The 21,636-nt window shown below is 38.8% G+C and overlaps 5 protein-coding genes and 1 pseudogene across 6 annotated transcripts in view; 5 read left to right on the forward strand and 1 right to left on the reverse strand.

Moving 5' to 3' along the window:
* LOC101298005 overlaps positions 1-2,720 on the reverse strand; it is a 63,448-nt pseudogene extending 60,728 nt beyond the window's left edge. Inside the window, exons 1-8 of the transcript XR_184386.1 lie at positions 2,570-2,720; positions 1,869-2,070; positions 1,671-1,742; positions 1,512-1,583; positions 1,354-1,425; positions 898-969; positions 723-794; positions 568-639 (exon numbers count right to left, since the gene is read on the reverse strand). The product of XR_184386.1 is annotated as an uncharacterized LOC101298005 (transcript). The remainder of the gene's footprint in view (positions 1-567; positions 640-722; positions 795-897; positions 970-1,353; positions 1,426-1,511; positions 1,584-1,670; positions 1,743-1,868; positions 2,071-2,569) is intronic.
* A 978-nt stretch (positions 2,721-3,698) lies between these two features.
* On the forward strand, positions 3,699-5,954 carry LOC101298302 (putative ribonuclease H protein At1g65750-like). The gene has a single exon (XM_004295956.1). The coding sequence runs from the start codon at positions 3,699-3,701 to the stop codon at positions 5,952-5,954; it is 2,256 nt and encodes a 751-aa protein (XP_004296004.1).
* A 958-nt stretch (positions 5,955-6,912) lies between these two features.
* LOC101313588 (cytochrome b-c1 complex subunit 8-like) lies at positions 6,913-8,874 on the forward strand. The gene is made up of 2 exons (XM_004294661.1): positions 6,913-7,127; positions 8,246-8,874. The coding sequence occupies exons 1-2, from the start codon at positions 6,958-6,960 to the stop codon at positions 8,292-8,294; spliced, it is 219 nt and encodes a 72-aa protein (XP_004294709.1). The 5' UTR covers positions 6,913-6,957; the 3' UTR covers positions 8,295-8,874.
* Positions 8,875-10,707: 1,833 nt separating this feature from the next.
* LOC101298590 (putative pentatricopeptide repeat-containing protein At1g12700, mitochondrial-like) lies at positions 10,708-12,816 on the forward strand. Its single transcript, XM_004295957.1, has one exon. It carries the CDS (start codon positions 10,708-10,710, stop codon positions 12,814-12,816), a length of 2,109 nt encoding a protein of 702 aa, XP_004296005.1.
* A 1,157-nt stretch (positions 12,817-13,973) lies between these two features.
* LOC101313877 (pentatricopeptide repeat-containing protein At3g22470, mitochondrial-like) lies at positions 13,974-18,056 on the forward strand. The gene is made up of 2 exons (XM_004294662.1): positions 13,974-14,778; positions 18,016-18,056. Exon 1 carries the CDS (start codon positions 14,282-14,284, stop codon positions 14,747-14,749), a length of 468 nt encoding a protein of 155 aa, XP_004294710.1. The 5' UTR covers positions 13,974-14,281; the 3' UTR covers positions 14,750-14,778; positions 18,016-18,056.
* Positions 18,057-19,277: 1,221 nt separating this feature from the next.
* LOC101298877 (putative B3 domain-containing protein At5g58280-like) lies at positions 19,278-21,626 on the forward strand. The gene is made up of 7 exons (XM_004295958.1): positions 19,278-19,340; positions 19,478-19,543; positions 19,626-19,721; positions 19,794-19,852; positions 19,944-20,103; positions 20,246-20,455; positions 21,396-21,626. Exons 1-7 carry the CDS (start codon positions 19,278-19,280, stop codon positions 21,624-21,626), a joined length of 885 nt encoding a protein of 294 aa, XP_004296006.1.
* The last annotated feature ends 10 nt before the right edge of the window (positions 21,627-21,636 follow it).

Genomic DNA, 21,636 nt, shown 5'->3' on the forward strand with positions numbered 1-21,636 from the left:
TGCATAGATGATCTACACAATATTATCTAGATACTAGACGGTGGAGATGAGGAAATTCGATCGAAAAGCAGTGTAAAAATGGAAATCCGCACCAAAACTTTGGTGCGGACGCACCTGATCAGCATTATATATATATAGGCCGGATCAGAAGCGGACGTCCGCACCGGCCTTAAAGTGCGGATGTCCGTCCGTTCTCCACCCTCTGGCACCGGCGACGACGCTCCTTCACCACAGAAGACTCCAGCAGCGTCCCCGACCACTTTCCCTCCCCGGCTAGTCCGTTCTTTTCCAGTTTTCCGGCGAGATCACCCAAAACTTCAAACAAAGTCGATCTCGCCGGAAAACTGGAAAAAAACGGACTCGCCAGGGAGGGAAAGTGGTCGGGGACGCTGCTGGAGTCTTCTGAGGTGGAGGCACGCCGTCGCCGGCACCGGAGGGTGGATAACGGACGGACGTCCGCACTTTAAGCCTAGTGCGGATGTCCGCTTCTGATCCTCTCTATCTATATATATATATAGAGAGAGAGAGACAGAGAGAGAGAGAGAGTATCGATTTAGAGTATCTCACAAGGTAGTAAGCTTTGTCCAATCTCCTACGAAGTCTGGTAGCCTGCCAGTGAGGTTTGTATCTGTTGCCCAACTGAAACAATCACAGGTAACCTCAGTTATCAAACAACAGTTCTCGCCTATTTATCATAATCCAGATGTAAAGCTCTTACTCACAATGTCTCCAAGTTTGTTAGATTAGCAAATGTTGGTGGAATCTCACCGCTAAGTCCGGAATTATCAATGAAACTGCATGCCAAAGTGTAACAATAATGCATTGTCATAACTGTGTATTGATCTGAAACACACTTTTTAAATGAAAGGAATCCAAAAACATATGTATGAGACTTACATCTTTATTAGTGTTGTTATGTACCCTATCTCAGGTGGCAGAGAACCAGAAAGGTTGAGTGTCCCAAGAGCCCTAGAACATTGAGACGTAATCAATTAAATATTTGGAAATTGGAATGTTGGAAATTTTGAGTTTTAGATAATCAAGACTAAATGCAGGTACATGAGTACAGTGGCTGACAGTTGCACGATTTTCTGGCGAAAAACGATGGCTTGTATAAAAAAATATGGTTGCATCACTTGCATGCATGCTTGATTTTTGAAAACACAAAAACATCAAGTATTTATGTTTCCACCCAGATTGATAACACATCCAAATTAGAACATTGCACATATCAATGAATAGTATATGTTTGGGTGTGTATTTATATAGGCAGCGATAATACCTAAACTTAGAAAATTTAACATGGAAAATATCAGATTGTCTTGTCTAAAGCTTCAAGATTAGATGACTTACAAGAATGTCAAATTGTTGAGTTTTACAATGTCCTTTGGTACTTCACCTGATAAGTCGTTGTGTCCCAAGTTCCTAAAAATTAAAATACAAGTATAGGTGTTAATAACATTCTGCAAGAGGAATATGGTATTTAATAATATTCGGATTGGCTGGCTTACAAGTATGTGACACTGCTTAGATTTCCAATTGATGCAGAGATAGGTCCTGTCAAGTAATTTTTTTCCACATTCCTATTATGAAGAAATGGAGGAAATTAGCAACCAACTTGGGTACGTGAAAGGTACGAATAATTTTCTTTGAATTTTTACAGAACATACAGATATTGAAGAAAAGTCATAGCATAGAGCTCTTCTGGAATTGGAGCAACAATGTCCAATATAGATGCTTTCCTGCAAATTCAAATTGAAGATGACAACAATGCAAGTTGCGATACGACTGATATTATAGATAAAGTCAAATTCTTGAGAAAGGCAGCATTTGAGTAGAAACAACAATAAAGAATGAGACAAAATTACAGTTGGGTAATGTGGCAAGTTGTGTTTGAATCATAAGAACAGTTGCATTTGACGAACGGATTGTAATTAGTTGCATCATAGAAATAACCGGTGTCATCATCTTCATCTATTGCAATTCCACTGCACGGGTCACCAGTCGTGTTCCATTGCTTAACTTTGTCTGTAATATTCCACTTCTGAAAGATTGCATTTAGCGCTCTCACTGCACCACCAATTTCAAAGAATTAATCCATGTCTTCCACAACCCAAACCCTTCATTGTCACCTCAACTTGGACAGACTATACAAGTTTCAATACAAATAGAATGCCAATGAGGTAAAATTCACTTCCATTCAAACAAAAATACTTTGATTTGTTCCAAAGCAAGAGACAATTAGCCAATAGTAACAACATTGTGGACTGATCCACAACCCCTTTCCATTAAAGACAAAAAGAGACCGCACCAAGCACACTGCAAGAACACCCCTCATCCCCAATGCATTCAAATTATAAACAAACTTTGCCTAGTTAAGCAGACACAGAAACTAAAACCGGAAAACAAGAGAACAGTTGGGCAAGAAACTCAATTAAGCCAAAAAAAAAATATCAAAGATAGTAACTTCCACCTCCAAAGTTTAGATCTTTCTGCTACCCAAGAAAACAATATATAGGCTAGCAAGTTACCAAGTGAGAACTTGAACTAAGAAAAGTAGATGAATCACCTTCAGAAGGATCTGTGGTGGGTTGAGCTTGTACATCAAACCCAGAGATGAATATGCTGCAGGCTGCTGCAGCATACCAAAACAAGACCACCAGTGACATGAATCTGATCTTCCTACCTTCCCTACAGAATTGATCTCAATCAATATCAAACTATAGGGGGCTCCCTTCTCTCTGTAAAGACTATGAGACAAAACACAGAGAGGAAAAATGAGAGTTTTTGGCAAATTGACAATGGCGGCTAGCTGAAAATAGAAGTAGTCACCAAAGTTGAAATTAGTGAAAAGCAGAAAATCAAATCCGATGAATATGAGAAAGGTGGCAGCGATTCTCCGTATATAAATGTCGGGTGCTTGATGATAAGGAAGAGAAGCCGACATCTTGTTCTGTCAAAAACTGAAGAGCCGCACTGTAGAATGGTGGGGGCCAATTTTCTGACGAAGATAATTGCATGAAAATCAATATGAAATAGAAAAAGTCTAGAAAAACAGATGCATGTGCAGTTGGACTTGGAATCAGCCAGTTGGTGTCTTTGTTAGTGAAAAGAGAGAGGGAGGGAAGGGGGATCCAGCCATTGACATATTCTATTTTGGAGGAAATGGACTCTTGTGTCCATGACAGGTCAAGATTTCATATTTCAACTCCTATTTATTGGTTTTCTAGAGCAAATCGACAAGAAGATGATGATAATCGACAATTTTTCCATACATGAAAAATGGGAATAGTTGAGGAAATCTTATCATCAACTCTTCAACTTCTTCAACTTCTAGAGGAAGGAGAGGGTGTCAAATTGTTCTGCTACTTATTTGAGAGCGTTAGATGTCAATATATTATATCAATGATTTGTTATATTTTCGTTAGTAATCTTACATGAGATGTATAATACAATGTTTATGATCCTTATTTTTTGTTATACAGACGTAAAGACGAGCACAATGTTACATTCATGGACTTGATGAAACCACTTTTTTGTTAGAATAATTTGCTCTGAAACAATTTCTAGGATTAGATGTTAAGCAGCACAAAAAAAAACAGTGAATACGTATATACTACTAAGTATTGATTCATAAATGATTTTTATTACTCTTTTTTTCTTAAGACTTAACTAGTCGCATTACTAAGAGTATTGGGATGGTTTCAGAAGGCTTTAATCTTTTAGACCGGAAAATTGTTGATGGTAATGTTGGTATTAAAGTTGATATTGCTAAAGCTTTTGACACTTTGAATTGGCAATTTCTTATTGAGGTTCTGCACCGGTTTGGCTTTGGTTCTCGATTTACGGATTTGATGCTCATTTTGCTAAATTCAGCTCATTTATCTATCTTAATTAATGGTTCTCCACATGGTTTTTTTTCTTGCACCAAGGGTGTGCGACAAGGGGATCCACTTTCTCCAATCTTATTTTGCATTGCCGAGGAGGCTTTAAGTCGGGGTCTCACTGCTCTTTTCTCTTCTAAGAAAGTCAGGTCTATCTCATTACCTCGTGGTTGCTCTCTCACTCATGTTCTCTATGCAGATGATCTTTTTATCTTTTGTAGAGGGGATACTAAATCCCTTCGGCAATTGCAATCTTTCTTGGATAACTATGGTGCAGCCTCCGGTCAGCTTGTTAACAAGGACAAGAGCACATTTTATTTGGGGGCCTCTCATTTTCATCGTCGGCACCAAGTAAAGAAGATTTTGGGCTTCAAATTAGGGACCTCACCTTTTAGCTATTTGGGAGTTCCAATTTTTAAGGGCAAACCATGTCGTAAGCACCTTCAAGCATTGGTTGATAAAGCTAAAGCTCGGTTAGCAGGATGGAAAGGGAAGCTTTTATCAATGGCTGGTAGGGTTCAGCTGGTTCATGATGTGTTTCAGAGCATGCTTCTCCACAGTTTCTCTATTTATTTATGGGCTACTTCTCTTTTGAGTCATCTTTCAGCTTGTGCTAGAAATTTTATTTGGTCTGGTGACCTGGCTATCAGAAAATTAGTCACTATTTCTTGGCAACAAGTTTGTACTCCAAGGAATGAGGCAGGTCTCGACCTTCGCAACCTAAAGGCTCTTTATACAGCTGGTCTTATAAGTTTGGCCTGGCAAACTCTATTACAAAGCTCTTCATGGGGTTCCTTTGCTTGTAGGCGTTTCACTATTTTTCGTCATATGAAGTTTCAGTATTTTACTTCATCTGTTTGGCATGGGCTCAAACGAGTGCTTCCTCTTCTTTTTGAACACTCTAGATGGATTATTGGAGACGGAAATTCTATTTTATTTTGGTCAGACAAATGGTTGCACTCTTCTATTATTCAGCAGCTAAATATGGGTTCTTTGTCTCATTTGTTAAATTCTCGTGTTGCTGATTTTATCTGGGACCAACAATGGGCCTTGCCTTCTCACTTCTCTAATTTATTTCCAGATTGTGCTAAGCAGATTCTTGAGATCCCCTTGCCGAATACTCCAGAGAGTGATATTCTTATATGGGAACATTCCTCCTCTGGTATTTTCTCCTTTTCAGATGGTTATGAGTTAGTTCGCCCCTATTTTGAGAAGTTGGATTGGGCTTCTAGTGTTTGGCATAGTTTCATCCCTCCTCGTTATTCCGTTCTTGCATGGAGAATTTTTCATCTCAAGCTGCCGACTGATGATCAACTTCAGCGTCGTGGCATTCCATTTGTCTCAGTATGTCAGCTTTGCTCTTTTAGTCATACGGAGGATATCCCGCACTTATTTGTTAATTGCTCTTTTGCTCAACATATTTGGCAATGGCTTGCTTATTATTTTGGCACTTCCTTGCCGTCATCTGGATCCCTTAATGATCTTTGGAGCTCTGTCACAGGTAAAGCTTTTTCTCCACAACTTAAAAATATTTGGTTTGCCAGTTGTCTCTTTGCTCTTATGGCTATCTGGAAGTCTCATAACAAGCTTCGGTTTGATAATAAGCAGCCCTCTCTTATGCGAGTTTTTAGATCTGTTAAGGCTTGGGTTCGTTATATTGCTCCTTATACACCTGGTTGTGTTCGTGGTGTTTTGGATTCCAAAGTTCTTTCTAGCATGGGTGTGATTCTTGTTCTCAAATGTCAAAGTGCTCTTCGTATTGTGTTATGGCATCCTCCTCTCATTCCTTGGCTCAAGCTGAATACTAATGGTTTCTCCAAGGGAAACCCCGGCCTTGCTGGTTGTGGGGGAGTGTTTAGGGACAGCTTCGGTCGTTTAATTGGTGGTTATTGTCAAGGCTTGGGAACTCAAACTACTTTCTTTGTGGAACTTATGACTGTTATTTTAGGTGTTGAGTTTGCTTTTCACTTTGGCTGGCATCACATATGGTTGGAGAGTGATTCTACAACAATACTTCAATGTATTTCTTCTTCCTCTTTTGCTCCTCCTTGGTCTCAGCGAATTGCCTAGCGTAATTGTTTGACTCGGATTCGCCATATCTCTTTCACATGCTCACACATCCTTCGCGAAGGGAATTCTGTTGCTGATAAGTTTGCTAATCTGGGGTTGCCTTCCTCATCCTTGCACTGGCATGCTACTCCTCCGCCTAAGGTTTGTCCTTACTAGCGTCTGGATGTTTTATGTTTCCCTTATTATAGGCATTCTTAATATGTTGGTTATGAATGTTGGATGGCATCTTAAGAGCAGATTCCTTTATTTTTACCAAGCTGAGAAGCATAGTCTTTTTCAGTTTGGTTTTTCCTTTTTAGTTCTCTTCGTTTTGGGAGACTTTCTACGCATGATTTTTGTTGGGGAAGGTTTTGGTTTGGTCCCCCTTCCCTTTTGTATTTGTTTTTTTATATTTTTTCTTTAATATATATAATTGGAGGGACGGGCGGTGGGTTCCCAGATGTGATGGCCCCCTTTCTTTCGGGATTATGGGAGGGCGTTTGTAGCCCTAAATCGGCCGTTGCAGATGAGCTAATATCGCCTAATCCTTTATTTATTAAAAATAAATAAATAGTCATCCGAATACAGAATAAATGAGTGGTCAATTTGTCATCCAACCGATGGAGTTTGAGCCTTTTAACACTCACCATGGTATTTTCTTATAGGTCTGAGTGTCCCCAATTGAGATCGATATGGTTTAAACTGTAAGTTATAAGAGTAGTTATATATACTCACGAACCTGAAATGAGACGATGAAAGCCAAACGAGATCTCTATTGTAAAAGTTGTGCACGAGTGTTTCTTGTCATCTCTCAAAGTCCAAACACTCCATTCAAAATGGCACAAATTTTTCTCAAAGCCATAGCCACGTGTCGTCACACATGTCAGTTTAGAAAAAAGAGAAGCGAAACGCAGCGTTTTGGCTTTCGCAGCAGATCACTATAAATTAGAATCAGACTTCTTCTCTTCCATTTGGGGGACTCAACATCTCAGAGAGCCGAAGAGAATTTGAGAAGAAGAAGAAGATGGGGAAGGTACCTGTGAGGATGAAGGCGGTGGTCTACGGGCTGTCTCCGTTTCAGCAGAAGGTGATGCCGGGTCTCTGGAAAGATCTGCCGTCCAAGATCCACCACAAGATCTCGGAGAACTGGCACAGCGCTATCTTCGCCGTCGGACCCGTCGTCGGAACCTATGCGTAATCCTCACAAACCCTTTACACCCTTTTATTTTATTATCTTGATTTCTAATCATGAACTCTAAAATTGATTGAATTTATTTAGAATTATGGTGCGTATTGGTTATAACTGTTGGGGTTAGAATTATGATAGTAGAGATGATCTGTGTAGTTTTGGATTTAGTGAACTGGAAACCAGATTGAAACTTGAATATTGAGATACTCATTTGGCATATCATGCTCAATTGTTTAATTGTCAGTAATTTATTTATTCAAGTAGTGTTGCCGAACCTGTTAAATTCTTGCTGAATTCTATTGTATTCCGCCCGGTTAGTAGTTATTACTGGGAGAATATTTGACCACTTTTGGGGTTATCTGTATCAAGTTATCTTGGACTCGAAATGTACTAAGAACACAAGTTTGTTGAGTCATTTCTTACGATATTGTGGATGCCCGGTTCAGTAATGGTGAAAAGTGTGAAGCTTTAGTGGGATTGGTTTGGTGGTTTTGATTTTAGGGTTTGTGTTTGAATAGGTTAGGAAGAGAAAAGGGGGATGTTTTTTTGTTTTTGTTACTACTGTGTGATTTACGGGTTTTTTCTTTGTTGTTGCAAAGGCTGAAGTTTGTTTTTGTTCTGTTAATGTCCTATGGTATGTTGTTGGATAAGGCTGTGGAATGAAACAATGGAAAGCAATAGCTTGTATGGTGCTGTGAACTGTGCAAATGTAGAAGTTTAATTAAACTAATGGATACTGTATTTTTGAACCATGGTTGTCTCAAAAGAAGTTCTTTTATTTTTTATTTTTTCATTTGACCCCTGTGTGGAACTTGGGGTAGGTTACTATATTGACACCCTATATAGTGACACATTGACACTTGATGATATTGTGAGGATGTTTTTTCTTATGTGTGGAATGATCTTGTTGACTGTTTATCGAGTTCTAATTTTGCAACTGTATGGGCACCTGGACGTAGTTCTAATTCATGACTGCACTTTGTTTTGGTTGTTTTTCAACTGCTGATCAGTTGCTGTCAAAATCTCCATTTTTTGTTCTCACCTCTCCTCTGCCCCAGAGTTGTATTGTAGTCGATATTATTACTATCTCTCCTGGTTATGCTGAATCTTGGAATGTATGCAGGTATGTCCAGAACTACAAGGAAAAGGAGAAATTGGAGCATAGGTTCTGATGTGATGTTTTCAGTAAAGCAGCTGTTGAAATTGCCTGAAGAATCATATTTTTTCGTGTTCCTCTTGCAAATAAGTTGAGTTCTTAGGTTTTTGGCTTCTGTTTGAGTTGGTTTCAGTGTTAAGCTATGGTACACTGGGAACTCCAGTTCCTTTCTTGACTTGTACCAGTTACCGTGACAATTTTTTTGGGCAGTGCTAGACCTTGAATGAGTTTAGCGCCTGCTGAGAGAATAATGATTAAAAATCCTTGGGCTTGCCTGCACATTGCAGTACAGCCAATTACATAATGAAATTCTGATATTGAAATAATGAAATTCGTTGTTTATCCTATGTTTATTTCTCAATTCCTAGTCCGATAAGGTCATGAATTGAACATGCTACCATAAAAAATGTCATACCAGAAGCTCTTTGGTCCATTACAGAATTCTATAGTTTCCAAACTATCTCATTTGGGGTGACAAAAGAAAATAAAAAATGGAAAAAGAAGAGTTCAATGATTAACGAAGTTCTGGGAAACAAATCCGTTTTGAACGAGATTCTTGGAGACAAATCTATTAAAACGGGGGAACTGGAGAAGAGTTAAAAAGCGAGGAACCAATCTATTCTTGAGGTTTCAAGAAAGCTTACTCTTCCAAATCTGTCCCAGTTCCAGCTTTCTCTACTCAAGAATCAAAGATGATGCGCAGATCAGTTCAGGCTCTCTCTTCTTCTTATTCTCACCTCGGCAGCACAACAGGTATCCCTTTCCTTCACTCTGCTCCTGTTGTTGTGGCATTATTTTCATTCTCAACCCTCAAAGCCAACCAAATCAATGACCGATGTGGAGCATACCTTGAATATGTTCAATGAAATGCTTCTCATGCGTCCTCTGCCTCCTATTGCCTGCTTCAGCCAAATCTTGGCTCGAATTGCCAGATTGGAGCATTATGATCTTGAGTATATGCATTATTCATTGGCACTCCTATCACTCTGCTCCTATCATCAGCATTTCAAGTTTGGTAGATTATCATTTTAAGTGACACTTTATGACATTTGTACAACTGGTTTTAATGGTTGATAATGTGTGCTTGTATATCTTTTCAGATATTGATGTCATCAACTGGTACAAAACACATTTGCAGTTGGAAACTTGCAATTCGTGTTTGGTGATGCAGCACAGACTTGTAAAAGGCTGAAGCACGGCCGGAGTCTGTAAAAGTCATTGAAGACCTTGCAACACCTTTAAGATGTTTCCTGAGTCCTATCCTAGCATTCATTTGTTGAGAATTTATGGACAGCTTCTTAATTTTGATGGAGATTAAGCATTTGAGGGCTAATCGTTTACCAGGGTTTTATTTGCGTTCATTAATCATATATAATCCACAACGGTAGGCTTATCAGATCAGTATTCTCAGTTATTCGGCCATGCTGCAGATTCAGATGAGTAAGATATTGCATATTGAGAATGGTATGGGGTATGCAGTAGTATGTGCTTTCTTCAAAGACTGAACTTTGAGTAGTGTTGATATATAACTCTTTGACGCATCTATCAACCACAAAACTAAACCCCTTGTCTAATCTTATCGAGTCTATTAGTTTCACAATCATATCTCATTTGGAGCCTGAACCTGTCCAACTCCAAGAGCTTGTTTCGCTCACAATGTTTCAAACAGCTTTCCACCAAATCCATGAACCACAACTTCCTACAGTCTCCCTCGTCATCGAAATCTAGGAGAGGACTCCCAAAGACCACACACTTGCCCATTGTTTGGAAACAATGGTTGAGCGTATGGCAAGTTTAGTGGGAATGAATCGGAAAATCTTTTCAACAATAAGGTCTGGAAGGTGAGTTAGCAATGTGTCATCTTCCTTTGTTTCGTCTTGTTTTTTGAGCCTTTTGTTATCTGGGTCTGCACTACTCGGCACCATATATATCTGGATGAATTGAAAGAGAGATCAAAATTATAGATACCAATAATCAGCCTATAAATCAAGTCACAGAAAACAAAATCAATCAAACATTGTAACTATAAAGACCGATAAAATAACATGATATGATTTCATTATGTATGTTCGTTGGTATCCTGGTTTTCATAGGGAAACCGAGGGAGAGGCTATCGTAGAGAGGAGGAAAATGGAAAGACACAAATACCCTTTAAGAGCAACCAGCTAGTCATTTTTTTCCGTTTTAGATGATGGACCCTCCGACCCGACTGGGCCCACGGAACCTCGACCCGCCCAGCCACATCTCTTCTCCGCATAGCCCGCATAATGGCCAGTCCGGCTTAAATTTTTTTTTCTCCAGCAAAAATTTCTGATAGTAACAAAGGTGAGGCTGGAGAGACCTAAACAAAGCGTAGTTCTTTCTCAATTCCTGTGGAACAATCTGAGAGAGTTGCTGAGAAACAAAAGCTCATTTCTTGAATCCTGAAGATGATGATGATGCTCAGCCGCAGAACAAGAGGTATGCTTTCTTCTGGCCTTCCTTCTTCTTTTGACAACTTGACGGCCCTCTTTCATTCCAAATTTGGAGATACCCAGGTTTTGAGAGACCCGCCCACAATCAGTAATGTGGAGCAAACCTTGAATATGTTCGATAAAATGCTTCACATGCGTCCTGTGCCTCCTGTCGCCTGCTTCAGCCAACTCTTGGCTCGAATAGCTAGATTGGAGCGTTATGATGTAGTCATTCCTCTTTTTAAACAAATGGGCGTCATGGGAATTGCTCCAGATGCTTCTACTCTCAACGTTGTCACTAATTGCTACTGTCATTTGAAACATGCCCCCGGGTTGGGTTTACCTGTTTTACCACACTTCTTTAAACTGGGTCTACAACTAGACATCACCACCTTCACCGCTCTCATCAACTCCTTTCTTCTTCAAACCACCGTACACCCGAAGACCTCAAACGCCAAACTCAATTATCTTGACTATGCCTTGAACATGTTCCATGAAATGCTTCGCACACGTCCTCTGCCTTCTGTTATCTCTTTCACTAAGATACTGGGCCACCTTGTCAAATTGAAGCACTACTTTGCTGTCATTCCTCTCTTTCAGCAAATGCGTCTGCTGATTGCTCCTAATCACTATACTCTGTCTATTATCATCAACTGCTATTGCCATTTGAATCAAATGGGTTTTAGCTTGTCTATCTTGGGAAGTTTCTTCAAATCGGGTCTTGAACCTGATGTCATTACCTTCAACACTCTCATCCACGGCTTTATTCTTGACAATCAAGTGGCTGAGGCTGCACGCATTTTCACCAAAACGCTGGAGGCAGGTCACTGTAAACCTGATGTGTCCACATTCAACATACTGTTAAAGGGCTTCTGCAAGACGTCGAACAGCAGCAGTGCAGCCATTCAGTTACTTAGGAAGATGGAAGAAGTCGGATGCAAGCCTAACACAATTTCTTATGGCACCATCATCGACAGCCTTTGCAAGGACTTGCTAGTTGACGAAGCTTTGGAGCTCTTTAAAGAAATGATCAGTAGGGGTATTGCTCCAAATGTTGTTACTTACACCTGCTTGATTCAAGGACTTTGTAATGTAGGCCAGTGGCAAGAAGCTACAAGGTTGCTGGATCAAATGTTGAGTAAAGGTGTCTCTCCAGATATCTTCACCTTCAGTGTCTTGGTTGATACACTTTGCAAGCAAGGGATGGTCATCAAAGCTAAAACTGTGGTTCAAATGATGATTCAAAGAGGTATTGAGCCTAATACAGTTACATATAGTTCCCTTATGGACGGTTACTGTATGCTAGGAGAAATGGATAAAGCGAAAGAAGTTTTTGATCTTATGATTAACAAGGGCGGCATGGTTAATGTTCATAGTTGTAGCATATTGATTAACGGATATTGCAAGGCTAAAAAGATTGATCAGGCCACAAAGATTTTCAACGAAATGCATAGTATGGAAATTGTTCCTAATACCATAACTTACACCACTCTTATTGATGGTCTTTGCAAAGCGAGGAGAATGCAAGATGCAGAAAATTTGTTCTCCAAGATGCAAGGTTGTGGCCAGCTTCCGAATGTTCAAACATACGCTGTGTTACTTGATGGCCTGTGTAACGATCAGCGACTTTCTGCGGCAATAGAATTGCTCAAAGAGATGGAAGCCAACAAAGTGGAACTTAATATCGTAGTTTACAATGTTGTTATCGAAGGTTTGTGCAAAGCTGGAAATATCGTTTATGCAAGAGATCTCTTCTCTCACTTATCATCAAAAGGAGTTCAGCCTAATGTCAGAACATACAATATAATGATTCATGGACTTTGTCATCATGGCTTGATAATTGAAGCAGAAAAGTTGCTGAGAGAAATGGGAGAGAAAGGATGTTGTCCAGATGGTTGGACCTATAATACTATCATCCGAGGGTTGTTGAAGAACAATGAGACATCATGGGGTATGGGACTTATTCAAGAAATGGTTGAGTGGGGTTTCCCTGCAGATGTGTTTACTATGGAATTGATAGGTGGTTTATTGTGTAAGGATGTAGTAGATCCGGCTTTCTTGCCGCTCTTAAAAGATTCATGCTAAATTTGCTTTGAACTCTATTAAGCTCAGGTATGTCAATATCCTACTTCGCTCCATTTCTTGATTAGTGTACACTATGCTCACCTTTTGCAACGTCACATTTTAACTGCTTTATTATATCTTATATACTACATGGAGCTTGAAATCTATATCTAGATATTACATATTTGAATTAGATATTGATTGGAATCTGATAAGAAAGTCACTTTGTTGATGCCTTTTAAGGCATGCATTGATTAGTTCCTTGTTTAATAGTACCTGAATTTACCTATGTTAGCTGGAATTTTGAGGCAGTCCAAGTATGGTGACACTACTCCAGTATCATGAACCTTGAATAAGAAGCCCCTGTAATATTTGGCTTTTTGCATGTATGATTCCAGACTTCTAGGTGCTTGTTCATTTGCCTTCATGATGTTTGTTTTGGGGTCTTTTTTATTTTGTCCAGCTATGGTTTTTTCATGGAGGAGCAAATCTCATATATGGATACTTTGACAGAGTTCACATTCATTGATCTGTTATTGTCATTCGTTTGCTAAATGTATCTAAAAGTGTGCTAAGATGAAGTGTCATGGAAGAACCTTCTAGACCTGGTTTTACACGTGGGAAAGATCTGTGTCACCCTTCACATTTTGATGTATTTTGCATCTTTCCTAGCTTTAGAAATTTCAGTTTTAAAAGTGACAAATTTGGATTTGGATCTGCATATTTTATAAGTTTTCAGTTCTTGGAGCAGCAACTCCATGATAACATTCCTGGAAATCTAGTATATCAATGTAGACATTTCAAACTGCATCTTTTACAACTCTTCTATTTTAGCCTCTTGTGAAGCTGCATATTCCTTTTAATATCTCTGCTGCAAATGTTAGTGTAATGAATGTAGATTTCTGTTTCAGTTCTTCATTGCTTGAGTATATGCGTTATTCCATCATACTCCTATCAACAGCTTTTTTAAGTTTGGTAGACCGAGGAATTAAATTATTATTTGTAGACTGGTTTAAATGTGGTTGAGAATGTTCACTTGTATATCTTTTTAGATACTGATATTAGTTTTAGTATCTGCAGGTTTACATAGTGAAGGTGGCAACTTAAGAACATTGCAGGAAGGACCAAGTTAAGGGTACAACCCAATCTACTAAAAGAGTTGAGATCTTTAAAGATTGTCTGGAAGAGTTGCTAGCATTGAAGGTTCCTTTAAGGACTGCTAGCTTAAGGGGCTTTTTCCCCGCTTAGTCACCAAAAGATAATAAATAACTTTCTATTAACATTTCAGAAGTATGAACTTTAACTGTAGTTTACTGTGTGCACTTCTTTAAGCCAAGATGACATGAGGGATCCTGCGACTGGAGGTGCCATAATGAAAGAGATACATGATTTTTTTTTTTTAGTGCAAAGATACATGATTTTTAGTCATCATTTACATAAGAAGACAAAACTTAAGTCACTAAGGACAAAATTTTAATTACCACAAATGGAAAGTAGGAGTGTGGATTTCAATTTGGAGAGTGTGGATTTCACTTCCTGCAATTTCTTGGATATGATTATATTCTGTTATGCTCACTTGCATGGTTTAACTCGTGCGTTTAATATCGTATATGCAAGAGATCTCTTCTCTCACTTATCATCAAAAGGAGTTCAGCCTGATGTGATAACATACAATATAATGATTGATGGACTTTGTCATCATGGCTTGATAATTGAAGCAGAAAAGTTGCTGAGAGAAATGAGAGAGAAAGGATGTCCTCCAGATGGTTGGATCTCTAATATTATCATCCGAGGGTTGTTGAAGAACAATGAGACATCATGGGGTATGGGACTTAATCAAGAAATGCTCGAGTGGGTTTTCTCTGCAGATGTGTTTACTATGGAATTGATTGCTGGTTTCTTGTGTAAGGATGTAGTAGATCCGGCTTTCTTGCCGCTGTTAAAAGTTTCTTGATAAGTTGATTTGAACTCCATTAAGCTCAGGTATGTCAATTTCTTCCCCGCTCCAGTTTGTAATTTCGGTTGCTGCTTTTATTTTACTAATTAGATCATGAATTGTAGATTGGAATTTTGACTCTCTATGATGCAAGATTAGGATTTGTTCCTTTCCCTTGCTTAGTTTGTTAGTGGGCTTGGCCCTGTTATTTGCAACTACAGTTACAACCCTAGATTTGTTTTAATTTTTTATACTTTTATATCTTGCCTGTCACTGTGCATTTATGTCACATCCCGACCCTTATATTTTTACCTTATTTACTAGCGTGATTATAATAAGAATTTTACCGTCTCGATCATTGAGTAAATAGTTTAATTGGTCCCTAGAGGGGTTTCGGGGACGATTATGTGCGGAGGATTATTCGTATGAGGAAAATACGACGACGGTAAAAATGGTAAATTTTAGCTAGTAAAAGGTAATTTTTATTCGGGTATTATTTTTTCGGGGTGTTTTTATTTTGGAAGATTGGGTTATAAGTGGATTGGACCGGTTTGGAGAGGCCCAAACCCATCTCCCTCTTTTTCTCTTCTCCCTCTCTCCCGTTTTCTCCTTCCCTCCCCCGAATTTTCTTCCTCCCACTGCCGGACTGTCCAGCCGCCAGCTGCCGCCGTCCGGCCAGCCACCGGCCGCCGCTCCACCCTAGTTCGGACCCCCATCTCCTCCTCTCCCTCCCCGGCCTAGCCCCCGAGCCTCTAACCCGCCGGAAGAGGAGAAAACCCGCCGGAAACGCCGGGAAGCATTTCGTCGGAACTCCCTCCTCCGGCCACCAATCCGGGCAAGCTTGGTATGGTTTTGTAGCCCTCCAACCCAGCAACCTTGCCCTAAAAGGACTCACTCCCTCTTGAGCTAGGTAAGGAGAAATTTGAGGTGGAAGTTTTATGGTGTTTTTGATGTTTTTAGTCGATTGCCCTAGTTAGGCTTGGAATTGGTGTTTGTGCTAGTTATGAAAGTTGTAGAGCATGATGAGAGGAAGATGCTGTTAAAATTTCATAGGAATTGGAGGTCGCCGGAACTGGTCTCCGGCCGCCGCTGCCGGCGGAGCCGCTGGTTGGGAGATTTTAATGTTGTTAAATTTGGAATATTAAGGGGAGTTTATTGAAGTGAGTTATGGAATTTTTGGATGAGTTTTGGATAGGTTTATGAATTTCCGAAGTTAGTATTTTTGGCGGTTAATTAATGTAGAATCCGGCCGTAGGATTTAAGTCGTATTTTGGAGAGGTTGTATTTACGACTGTTGAGTATGATATTTAAGTTCGGATTGTTCCAATTTAAGATTATCGAAGTTAGGCAATGATGAGCGTATTTATGGCTCTCGGGTAATTTTGCCTATTTTGATTAAATATTGGAATTTCGGCTGGGAACTTAATATTATATTTGGAACAGGTCGTGAGGAGGCTTGAGCTGACGAGGCCCCAGATCGACATCAGGCTTAGGCCTAATTTGTGAGTGGACTTTGTTTTAAATAATGTGCATGCGAAATAATTTATGTTGTTGGAGAATAACCGAAATTGAGAATTTCGGTGAGTATATATATATATATATCCATATGTGGATGATTATGAGAATAATATGTATATGAGAGAATGCTAGCTAGCTATACGTGCTTTTCCACCATACTGAGGTAAAATTCCATTATGGTGCAACGTGAGCGTTAGACACAATCGTTGTAGCCCTGTATAAAAATAATAATTTATATAGGGGATATGCGCGTATATTTATACACCGTCTTTTCCACCATAATGAGGTAAAATGTCATTATGGTGCAACGTGAGCGTTAGACGCAAGCGTTGTAACCTTGTGTGAATTTGCTATTTGTTTTAGTTGTTTCAAGAAAATTCATACAAGGGATATGACGAGTGTAATACATACATATTTTATTTTAGCCTGAGAGGCTGTATTTTATTGAGCGTTGGAGACTGGCCGGTGTCAGTCATGAAATTCCAGTTTTCGTGTTGAGCGTTTTGAGCTGTCGCATGCAGCATATTTTCTTTTCTATGGAAAAGTAAAAATTGGGAAAGCATAAAGAATTATTTCCTTTATTTTATTTTTGTCCACTCACTCTAACGTTATTAAATGTTTTCCCCTGGGCCTTTCGTTTTAAATTGCCCAGTCTGCAGAGTTCGAGTTGGATCTAGTAGGAGGCGAGGCATAGTCACCCGCATTTCTGTCAGTTTTCATCAGTAGGTTACCTGTTCAACCTACTCGTGTTTTCTTGCTTCCGTTTGTGTTTAGTAGCTCTGAATACTTTAGGATTATTGTATATTATGTGATGTTTGGAAGTGTTGAATTAAGAGTGAAATTTGGAATTTTCGAGTTAGGGTTGTCCATCTGCAAGGGAGATTTTCTCAATCTTTTCAGTAAATTTTCCTTGGAGGTGGTCCCTGCACGACTTACTCCGGGTTTCAGGGTGAAATTTGGGGTGGGTCGTGTCAATTTAAGTATATTCTTTTGATGGTTGTACTTTTTACTTGTTTGTAATTGAGTATAGTGGAAAATCAACCTCCTGAGGTCTTCAATATGCTCAAATTTAGTGGATCCTAAATGATGGAAATTGAAAATATTGAATAGTCTGTTGTTGGTAGTTCTACCGCATTTTCTTAGCAACTTTGGAAAAGTGACGGTGTTTGTTGCAATGTTTGAACTGGCAACTTGTGAATTTGTCAAATTTCTAATGCAATAACGAGTGACGGGAATGGTATTGATGATGCTATCTAGTTATGCAGCTTTTCCTGATTGTACAGATATATCCACATTGTACAAGTAAATCTGCTTAATGGAAAATATAAATCAGCTGAAAACTCACAAATTGACAGTTGTTAAAAAAGTTTGAAGCTTACATGGCATGTAGATTTATATTTGGGGTTTGACTGTTTGAGGGCAAAGAGTTAGAGTTAGTGGGAGCGACTATGCTGTGGGCTGCAAACAATTTAACTGGTAGAAAAATGGCAGACCAGGCAAGTGGGAGGCACTAGGTGATCCTAGAGCCGAACTCTTAAGAAAAATTAAAGGGGATAATCTATAAGGAAGAACAAATTTCAGTTTGCTGTCACTCCATGCCATGTTGAATGCTGTTATTTTTGCTTCACTCATCATGTTTGCAGAATTATATAAGTTACTTTATTATCACTAGATTTGGTCATTACTTAAGCCAATTCAGTTATGTTATGATCTTTTCCTTAGACTTGAAGTTAATGTAATTGAGCCATTGTGCACATTACTTGCAGGTTCCAAGATAATAGAGTTGGACTTCATCGAAAGAGTTGTAGCACCCTGCAACGGTGGTAACTGCTTAAATGCTGATATCCATGGTGGCATACTGTGGTTGCAACTGTTCATTTTTTAAGACAGGATGTCAACCAAAAGTATAATTGTAATACTACTGAATAGATTGTATTTGAGCTCTTTTTGTTTTAACCAAACGTAAACCTGAGGCTGATGTCTAGTTGATAAATAGACACTGAAGAAAATTGGGTTGTCTGATTAAATTAGATTAGTGTCACTTTTATCCATCTTCTCTTTCAATTAGATTACAACTGCTGTGGATCCCATGTTTTTATTGGAAAGTATTTGAATGATTAATTCATTATGACATGTATTAGTTGCAAATAATAACAATTACTTCTGTTAACTATTAACTAAGTAGATTTTATACCAGACGCAGGCATTACCCAAAAAAAGTAGATGTAAAACTGCTTTGTATGGTCATTGTTTGCATCTCTTGGCAGAAATTCTTTTTTGACTTTGTAGCACTTGCAGTTGCAGTTGGAACTCCTCTCCTAAACTCTTTAATAGAGGAGAGGGTAACTAACCTGGCTTTTCTGCTAATGCATTAGCATGCTCTGCAGGTTTTTATTTTACTGAGGGTAGTCATTGTGGAAACTTGGAGGGGCTGAGCGTAATGTGGGTAAAGATTTAGGGTGTCACAAATTTGAAGAAGACAAATCGGAAATCAACTCTACACGAACATCATTTGTATTTTGCCTCCGATTAAACTCTATGTTTTCCAGGACCCGATGTTCAGTCCTCCCTCGTGTACTCACATTGGTACATGAGAAACTTGGGGAAAATGATCTTACTTCCACCGGTTAAATAGCTTGCTACCGTGAGTAAAAAAGTCATTTCATCGTATTAAACATGAACATAACTTTGTATTCATAAATTGAATCTAATAGGGAATTAGGTTAAACGTGTCACATGACATGCTCAAAAGTCAAATATATGAAACTTTGATACCAACGGTTAAATCTCGATAGATGAATGTTAAAAATAAGTTAATAACCTTGTTAAATAATAAACTAGTTGGTACGACTATATTACTGAAGTTACCCCTTCCCCATAAAGAGATGAAGCGACGTCGTGAGGCCTTAGCTAAAAGGTGAATTTGAAATTCGAAAGTTTTATATAGTGTTCCTGAAGCAGCAGCCCGCCCACTAAATCGACACATTCATCACTCTCTTTGCCTCTTTGTTTCGGAAGCACCCAAAAAATGGTAGCCCCTTACGAAGAAGCTCGTAACAAACGCCTTGAAGAAAACAGGAAGAAATTTCAGGTCTGTACTGCCTCCAATCCCCACTTCCCAGTTTCATATATACTTTTTGCTCCATAAAGTTTCAATCTTTTTTTATTTTTGTTACATAAAGTTTCAATCTTTTTTGTTGAACTCCCAATTATGTTTTTGTTTTGAAGGATTTGGGAATCACCCAGATTTCCAAAACTCTGTCTGACCTCACAGCTCCCGAGAAGAAGCCCCAGGTAAAAACCCAAAACTTGTTTGCTTGTTTTTTATACTTGTAATACTGGTGTTGGTGTTTTGCTAATGTCATTGTTGCTGCAGCGAGTTTGGAAGCCGAAAGCAAAGAATACTGTTTTCGAAGTTGAGCCGAGACGTTCTACTCGTCAGAGAAACCCAATTCAATCATATGTTGATGATGTGAGTGATGTACATGCTTTAAATCTTCTGAAATGAGAAAACCCATAACCCTTTTTAAATTTTCTAATGCAGGTTGACATAGGTCTTCCGACTAGGAAGAGGTTGAGGTCAAGTTCATCTTCATTCGGAAGGTACAATAGATGTTTTGCTGTGTGAAATTTATGGTGCTTGATTGTGTCTCTTGTATGGATGTTGATAGTGATGTTTGGAAATGAATTACAGCTACCTTGCAAGGCCTTTAGAGGAATGCCGAATGGCTTCTTATGAAGAAAGGAGTGCTGCTTTCAAAGCTGCAGAGCGGCTTCAAGAGAGTCTGCAGTCTGGAAATCCTTCTTTTGTCAAATCGATGGTTCGGTCTCATGTCTATAGCTGTTTTTGGTTGGTGAGTTGCAATGAAGTTTTCTTTTTAACTTATAATAGATGGTTTTAGCTTAAATGGAAATACCAATTCATGTTGTGGTGAAATAGTATTATTGCTTGATTTGCTAATCTAATTGTTTACCAATTCTTGTTCCGATTACAAGGGTCTTCCTTCTAAATTCTGTGAGGATCATCTCCCGAAATCATCGGACTCTGATATGGTACTAGAGGATGAAGATGGCAATGAATGTGATGCTAAATACTTGTCCAAGAGAACTGGTCTTAGTGGTGGTTGGAGAGGGTTTGCTTTGGAACACAAGTTGGACGATGGTGATGCACTTGTGTTTGAATTGGTTGAACCCACAAGGTTTAAGGTATGGTGTATACAAACATGTTAACTGCATCATTACATCTTATATACTGCACCATGGAGCTTATAGTCTATGATATGAATCTAGAAATTACATATTTTTGTAGGAATCTGATAAGACAGTCGAGTTGTTATTGACTTTTAAGACATGCCTTGATCAGTTACTTGTTTAATAGCATCTGTATATACCTCTATAAGCTGGAATTTTGAGGTAGTCCAAGTATGGTAACACTACAGTATCTTAAACCTTAAATAAGATTTCAATGCATGTATGATTCCAGACTTCTTGTTCCCTGTTCATTAGCTTTTCATGTTATTTTGTTTTGGGTCTGTTGTTAGTTTGTTGATCTATGGTTTTCTTTTGTGGATGAGTAAATCGTATATATGCATGTTTTGACAGAGTCCACATTCATTGAGCTGTAAAGATGACACTGTTACTTCATGCAAGACCCTTCTAGACATGGTTTTACATGAGGAATTTGTGTTGTCCTTTACATTTTGATCCTCGTTGTTTTTGTTCTCTCTATTAAATTTGCAATTTTTAACTTGCACAAATTTGGATTTGGATCTGCATATTCTGTGAGTTTTTCACTCTAGGGAGCAGGAACTCTGTTGAGCGAGATCACAGGAAATCTAGTAGAAGTTTTTCCAACTGCATCTCTTACAACTTGTCTGTTTTAGCCTCTTCTGAAGCTACAAATTCTGTTCGACATCTCTACTACAAATCTTTGTCTAATGAATTTAAATTTCAGTTTGAGTTCTCCAATGCTCGAGTATATGTATTATTCCTTCACACATGTATCAACAGCTTTTCAAATTTGGTAGGTTTATGCATGAGAATTAGGTTATCATTTCAAGTGACACTTCGTGACATTTGTAGGCTGGTCTAGATGGTTCAGAATGTGCACATCTTTTCAGATATTAATTTTATTTGATATCTGCAGATCTACATAGTTAAGGTGACAACTCAAGAACATTGCAAGAAGGACAAAGTTAAGAGTGCTGGAAAACCATCAAAGGCAGCCAAGAAGCCTGACCGAGACTCTTCCCAAAAACAAAGGTCGAAGAGAGCTACCACTCCTGAAATAATCGACATGAAGACTCCACCAGAGCTTCTGCCTGAGAGCCCAAAAAGTGAAGCTGTACTGCCATATAGACTTAGAAAGAGAGCATAGCAAGTGAAGT

Source organism: Fragaria vesca, linkage group LG3 (assembly GCF_000184155.1).
Source record: "Fragaria vesca subsp. vesca linkage group LG3, FraVesHawaii_1.0, whole genome shotgun sequence".
In the NCBI taxonomy this organism is placed as follows: Eukaryota; Viridiplantae; Streptophyta; class Magnoliopsida; order Rosales; family Rosaceae; genus Fragaria; species Fragaria vesca.